We start from the raw sequence: 7,529 nt of genomic DNA, 5'->3' as shown, positions 1-7,529 counted from the left end.
CATGTGTCAATTGTAACATATCACAATCAATTATCCGGCTATTTTATTAGGAAATTAATTATATTCCTGTTATATATTTTGGATACTTTCGAATAGGATGACTAAAAATTTTTCGTCTGTTAAAATTTCTAATTCTAATATGCAACAACTGATAAAATTTGACCTATATATCGAGCATATCTCTACCATGTTTTACACATGACACACAACCGTGAGCACTCGTAAAATTGAAAACAAAGACGATGCGTCACTTTCACAGATGCGATACATATGTATCTGTATATCGAAATCAAGGATATATTTATTAACTTGTATATATTTTTTACTATACCAGCAATTCGACATTTCTCATACATGCTTACAGTGTACATTCGCTATAATTAAGAACGTTCATTATAATCCTCGCTGAGGATTATAAATGTTCGCTCTCGGTTAAATTCGAAACAACGATTAACGATCGTATTGACTTTCACAAGGAAGAGCTGATTCCTCGTAACACCGATTATACTTTGCGTGTATTTCTCGCTTTAGGTAATCTTGAATATTATTACGTCAAGTGACAATCGATAACGTATGATCGTGAAACGCCCGGGTAATGACGCGACCCATCGAAGGGCGAATCTGAATTTATAATGGCGATTACGAGTAAACGCGCTCGAATTAGGCTATTCTTCGCGAACGAATATCGTCGATTAAATTCGTAACGTATCGAGATTGGCAGTGTTGTTTATACTAACTATAAATATTACCGTATTTATTCGGCCGATCGAATTGCGCAACGTACTTTACTGGACTATGCATCCAACCCGTTGACGTTAAAAGATAAAAATCATCGTGTAAGGTGATTAAGGCTCTCCTGGCTCCTCACCGACCATATGTTGGAATTGTGACGTCAGAGGCGAGAAAACACACGCTAAAAATTCTTAGCCATTTCGAAATAAAAAGATAATTTTAACACACTTTTAACTGTAAACACGTTTAACACACTTTCAGCTGTAAAATGACTGTAATATGAAGTCTGGTTTTGCAAGTGCAATTCCATTCCGCATAACAAAGTCTGATATCACGATTATTTTACGGTTGTTGACTGATTGTCAAGGAAAAAGATGAATTTTCGAGGTATTTTAAAAGTATTTCATCGAAACATTTTTTCATTTAAAAATGACATCTAAGAATTTTCAGCGTGTAATTTCTCGCCTCTGACGTCACAATCTAACATAGCGAGGATGCAGGAGCCTTAAACAGATTTGCGTAATTTTAACAGAGAAAAGAAAAAATGTACAGGACTTTCTCTTCCATATAATGAAACCGAAATAATATAGATATACGTCAAAAGGTAAAATTAAATCAGTTATCTTTTTAGATAATGAATTTAAATTGCTACGTCAACCGCGGTTCTTCTGCAATTATTGTACATTATATACGCGCGTTTTTCTTTTATATTCGAAAACTTTTCTTCCTCGCTATCCCTAATCAAGGCTCTACGTGTATCAACCGTCCCAGACAAGTCGCAGCTCAACAATACGAGTAGCGGATAATCAGTATATGATCATACAACTGTTTTACTTCCCCGTTAACGTCCGATTTACAGGATAGGCAACGACACTTCGACCTTCGGCGCTTTTTTCATCATCAAGTGCAATTAAAATCGCTATAAAAAAGATGCTCGCGAGAGTCGCATACGATATACAACTCCGATATACGCGAGGCACATACATAATATAAATTTCGAAAACTTCGGAATAATACAAATACATCATGCATTTGGTCGGGACCGTGAAAGAAATTTGACAGTCTCTCGAAAAGCAATATAAAGACGAAAGTGCACTTGTCTCGAAGGTGCTTCTCAACAGCTATTCTTTTTTTTACGACAGATATTTATATATCGCGCAATATAGGTTTTTTAATTATTGTGTTTTTCATATATTTTGTATGATTATTATTATTATTATTATCGATAGAATGTCCAAAATCTTCGAAAAACCGATAATCGTCGGCTCTCGCAACAATACGCGCGTTCCGTTGCTAATAAATAACAAGTATATTTAAGCCACGTGGGGGCACGGCGTGTTTATTTAGTCTTTCGATAATATTCCTTATCTAGACTCGCGGATATCTTATTCGAGATATCTTATCCTCGGACAAACCAACTCTTCACTTCTTTCATTACTCTGTCGCGCGCGAAGAGAAGAAGAAGAAGAAGAAGGAGCTGCAAAAGGATCGAAAACGACGGAGAGTAGCCCTATTTAATTCGTCTTGCTCTTACGATGATGACGGTGATGATGTAGATGGTGATGTCGCAGCTGGGAGCGCGTCTCCTGCACGGCCGCTACCAAAGTGCGCACCGCCTCCTCGTGGCCCTCGAAGCTGTCCGCTTTCTTCAGCTGGCCGAGGGACGACGCTCCGGGTCCCACCCCGTCGCTGCCGCCGCGCTTGCTCTTGGGCCGCGGAAAGGTCTCCCAGGAACGCTGCTTCTGCACGAGAGACGACGACGTCCGTGACGTCGGTCCGATCAAAACGACCAGGGTTTTCCGGGGGTCCTGCGCGATGGATTGTTGATGACCTACCGTCCCATCGGCGATGCTCGATCGCCTGCTGTTCCCGGAACCAGTCGTGCTCAGGCTGTCGCAGCTAGCGCGTCGCCGCCTCCTCGCCTCGGCCGCCTTCGCGCCTTCGGCGTAGAACAACTCCTCGGAATCGCTAGCCGGATAGATCTTGGCGGCTTTCACGCTAACCGGGATCGGCGGTATCTGCTCGTCCGCCGGAACCGCGTGCACTTGCGCCTGCACACGCTTCTTGGCCTCACCCATGCTCGAGGCCTCCGAGATTCGTTGATACTCGCCTTCATCTCCTGCTGGAAGCACGTGTCTTTTTTTAGAGGATTGTCTCGACTCTTCTTTGACCGCATGATTGCACGATTTAAATAAAAATTCGCTCCGACGACAAATAATAAGACATTTATATATAATAATTTCTGTGAAAAATCGGCGCGAGACAGACGTTTACATCTCTTAAATGTAATGTATTTAAGGCCTCCGTATCCCCCCTCCCCTTTCCCGGTGGACTACAAAGGAAGACCTGTGTGTCATAATGTATAAGTATTCGTTTGCGCAAGGAAGACTTCTCCGTCCGATTCTCTCATTTCTTACCGAGATGAGGCGGTTGCTGCGAATCGGTACACCTCTCTGCCTGATCGAGAGCCTCGGCGGACGTATCACCGGCGCCGCCCTTCAGGGAGCGATACAACGACCGCATCTTACCGCCGGACGAGTGTCCGGGCGGCGTCTTCGGTTTCGAACCGTCGGGCGATTTGCGCGAGCGCCGACTCTGGCTGCGATCGCGACCGTCCTCCCTGCCGGGTGACTTCTTACGATCGTCCTTTTGCGTCCTGGCCTTCTCGATCAGCTGGCTGAGCACACCCCTCTTCGGATCGGTCGACTTGGCCGTCCCGTACACGACTATGTTGCCGCTCGAATCCAATACGGCTCCCACGCCTCCGGACGGTGTGCGACATCGCGTCGGGATTTCCTTTGTTTCTGCGAAACAGACATTTTTTGCGACTAATTAAATGCGAATTTTGCAACGGATACATCTCTGTCATTTTATCGATTTAAGGAGCATGCTTTCTCTCACCCTTCATATATAACGCGTTGTCGGCGCTCGTCGTGGTGCCACGAGGATGACGATGATCCTTCGTCGGTGCCTGAGTTTGCAGATGCGGCTCCTGCATTTGTAGACGAGCTAGATGATCCAGCAAAGCCTGCAGATGTTGATTGTCGGCGGCGTCCGCCGCGGCTAGACTCACTTCTCCGGCGCCGATACCCGTGGAAAACGACTTTACGAAGGGCTCCAGGTGCTGAGCGAGCGCTTGCAATTTCTTCACTTCGCTCCTTAACGATAATATATCGTTCATCTACAAATAAAAAGCAAAAGTTACAAAGATAGAACGATAAAAAGAGGCGCAATGAAGACCTGGCAAGTAGAACGCACCTGCGAATGAAAGATCTCCTTTTCTATGTGAATCCTACACACTTGCTCTTCCCAGAGCGCGTCAAAGACATTTCTCAGTCGCTCCAGTTCTATTTGATGATGCTCCAGCTGTTGCTCCAACAAACGGCAATCCCTCGCCACGTGGTCGTAACGCGTACCTAACGGCGGAGTGTTCGCTCTCTTCAAGACGGAAACGTCCCGCTGCAACTCACCCAATCGTTCCTTCACAGTCATTAGTTGTTGACTCAGTTCCTTCAGTTGGGTGTCGAAGGTCCGGCAATGATTGGAGAACGGGCCGCCGTCAGTTGGTCCGCCCTTGGGCGGTAGTCTCTGACCAGTCTTGCTGCTCTGTTGGGAAAACGTATTCCTGACGTATAAAAATGTGAATGATGTGTACAACATGTTACAGCGATTTTACAACTTTGCGTTCTGTATTAACTCTCATCATCGACTATGGACTATTTATATTACGATCTAAAGATTCTGTAAAGGAAACTCGATTTCTCTCAAATTCTCAAGACACAACATAGTCCTCTACTTTCTTTTTTTTGGCTACCATAGCTATACACATAATCAGTATACAAGCCATACATCGTACATATGTTTACCAACTAAAGTCCTGTAAACGGAAAAGATACTTACACAGAAAAATGGCAGCGAAAAGGAAACTCGTAATACGAAAGTAAAGGCAATCACGATGAGAATCATCATCATCAATCAACTGTGAGATTGCTCGATTCGTCCGCACATACCTGAAGTATCTGCGGATCTGACTGTCCTAACGTGTGACCCGATGTTTGATCGTACAGAGATTCTACGGTGGCGGCGGCTTTCGCGATTTGCGCTTGCCCTATGTAGGGCTGCAAGGCGCGGGCGAAGTCAGCGCGATAATTTGTCCTGATGTGGGCGGCGAGCAGGGGTGGCCGCGATGGATGACCGAGTTGGGCCACTCGGCTCAGCCGGTCGAGCATCGGATGAGCCAGTTCCAGGAACTGATATTTGGTCGCGCCGCTCGTGAACGCGGTGCACAGCATCAGGTGCATCTGCAGTACAGGTAACGCGCTACCCAAGGACAGCAGCTGTGCTCGCACCATTCGCTCTTTGGTCTCAAACTGACGTTGCAGCTCCGAGAGCACGTAGGCGTGCGTCTTGGTGATTGCCTCCTGCATGCCCTGGCAGAACGCGCCCAGGGCGCGCTTCTCGGATTCGAGGCTGTGACGTAACTCGTCCAGCTGGGACTTGAGTGCCAGCACGCCGTCCTTGATGCCGGCCTGGAGCTCGCAGATGGAATTCACCGCGCGTTCCATTTTCTTCGAAGCTTGCTGCCAGGCGCTCTCTATGTCCACGCAGTGCACCCGCGCGTCCGCGGGCGTGTCGCGGAAACACGTGGCGCATAACATGCACTTGGCGCTCTGGCTGTACATTATGTATTGCTCCCCGTGGCTCGGACAGCGACGTTGAGTGTCCTTGGCGCATTTGCTCATGTGAACCACCTCGTGGGTGGAGAACATCTTGGCGCGATGGGTGTGCTCTCTGCAGTGGGTGCAAAGCGCTTGTCCTGTAAGCGGGGGAGATTCTCTTTCTTTACGTATATCTAGATACTGGACGCGCATTAATAAAAATATATAAATGTATATATGATATTACGTACCGCAAGTTGTGCAAAAGAACATCGTGGACTTGTCACGCTTGTCACAATTGGCACACGGTGGATTCTCAGAGTTCGCCAACTCCACCAACTGACGTATCAGCTGATCGGGCGGTGGTAGCTGCGCTCCATCCTTTAACTGTGTCTGTTGCCTGCATATATCATCACGAAATATTAGAAATTGCATGCAATATTATTATATTTTATATATCAATTATATACATTAATTAAATATATAATTATATATAAATATTATACAAATGATATAAATGATAAATCAACATTGAATAGATATATAGCGAACAATGTAGAATACAGCTTAATGAAAAATGATAAATAACATATATATGGATTGTAAACATTTTTTACTAAGCTGTTCAAGTCATCACCAACTTGAGAAGATACTACAGATATGAATATAAATAAGAATTCATGACAGAAGAAATGAGATAATGAAATCGGAGTCTGTACGTATCGTTATACCCGCAGATGGGACACTTGATCGTCCCGTCGATGTGCGGGCCGTGTATGCAACGTGCGCAGAAGGTGTGGAAGCAAGAGAGCAGACAGGGCTCGTTGTAGTAGTCGTGGCAGAGACCGCAGACGAGGGGGTTCCTGGGCCCGCCGCCCGGCACGCCCGTCGTGCCGTCGTCGCCGACCCCGTCGCCGACCGTCGTGCCCGAGCTCGCCATCGTCGTCGACGTCGGCGTCACTCGGCCACCCTGAGCCTGAGCGCCCGTTAATCGCGCGCGCGCGCGAACCACGACACGCGCCTTCCGCCCTCCTTCACGATACCGCTCCCTGTCCCATGCTCGCGTACCCCTCTGCAGCAGAGAACGGATGCGGTTTATCGGGATGCTGCGCGCGCGTAACTTACCGCGAGGCAACATGGACAATAAGTGTACTCGGCGTCCGCGCGTCCACGACGGGGATGATGGGTGCGATATGCGGGATACCGCGGACGCGGAATATCTCTAGAATATGATGTTTACCCCTAGACGGCGCGTTGGCCCCGTCCCGCAGAGAGCCCCGACCAGAGAGGGTGGTTTATCGGTTGCTGCTCGCTCGACCCGTCATTCTGACGTAGCGCGCGCGCCCGCGGCGAGACCAGTCTCTGCGTCTCTGCGCAACTGACAATTACTCCGAGCGACTGACGTCACCGCAGGGCAAAGCGCTTGCCGCCCCTTTCTCACCCTTCGCCTCCTTAACACACAACATATATACATATTTTATATATATATACACGATTTTGTGTATATACATTTGCGGGTGTATATGCGCACGCGTACAAAGAAATTCGTGCACACACAGCCCGCCCTTTCGTTTCTCGCTTCCACCCCGTTTCACAGCCTGCACCACCCTCGCGTTTCGCGTATATGTGTACACATATTTACGTACACATGCAGAACAAACGTATATGTATATATGATGACGATGATATATATGTTGGTGCAAGAAGGTGCAGGCAAACGCCCGGGGCGGAGAGCAACATCTAAAAACAAAGCATTAATCGCATAATCTCCTCCTGTTCCCCTTTAAAATGACGATGATTCTCTACTTACTTTTTATAATTACATTCTCGCATCCTTGTTATGCATATAAATGTGTATTTGATTTTCCACGGTACAGGCGGCTCATCCCTCCTTCTTTCGGAGGGATTCTTCGAAATAAACTAGTAGGGTCTGCGGAGGATACATCTCGTATTTGGGGCAAAGCTGCCTTTCGATACATGGATGATATTTGTACACATACACATGCAAAGATGTTTCTACCATCGTTCTACTTTCTTTTTTCATTTTATTCACGAGAAGCGCTCCTATCTAACGGAAATAAAAATTCCAGATACTGAAATAAAAAAAAAATAAATTAAACTTTATTAAAAGATTTATTA

The 7,529-nt window shown here is 46.4% G+C and overlaps 1 protein-coding gene across 2 annotated transcripts; it reads right to left on the bottom strand.

Moving 5' to 3' along the window:
- Positions 1-283: 283 nt before the first annotated feature.
- On the bottom strand, positions 284-6,856 carry LOC114944240 (RING finger protein 207). Of its 2 annotated transcripts, XM_029320045.2 has the most exons (8): positions 6,631-6,705; positions 6,110-6,462; positions 5,642-5,790; positions 4,743-5,548; positions 3,991-4,338; positions 3,634-3,913; positions 3,150-3,536; positions 284-2,851 (listed from the first exon to the last, which is right to left on the bottom strand). In XM_029320045.2, the coding sequence occupies exons 2-8, from the start codon at positions 6,328-6,330 to the stop codon at positions 2,247-2,249; spliced, it is 2,796 nt and encodes a 931-aa protein (XP_029175878.1). In that variant the 5' UTR covers positions 6,331-6,462; positions 6,631-6,705; the 3' UTR covers positions 284-2,246. The 2 variants fall into 2 exon arrangements, with proteins under 2 accessions (XP_029175878.1, XP_029175876.1); XM_029320043.2 differs by having other exon boundaries at positions 6,110-6,856.
- Between the last annotated feature and the right edge of the window lie 673 nt (positions 6,857-7,529).

The sequence above is a fragment of the Nylanderia fulva genome, unplaced genomic scaffold (genome assembly GCF_048542155.1).
Source record: "Nylanderia fulva isolate GAGA-0341 unplaced genomic scaffold, ASM4854215v1 Scaffold17, whole genome shotgun sequence".
Taxonomy (NCBI): domain Eukaryota; kingdom Metazoa; phylum Arthropoda; class Insecta; order Hymenoptera; family Formicidae; genus Nylanderia; species Nylanderia fulva.
This window is presented reverse-complemented; position numbering and strand designations above follow the sequence as displayed.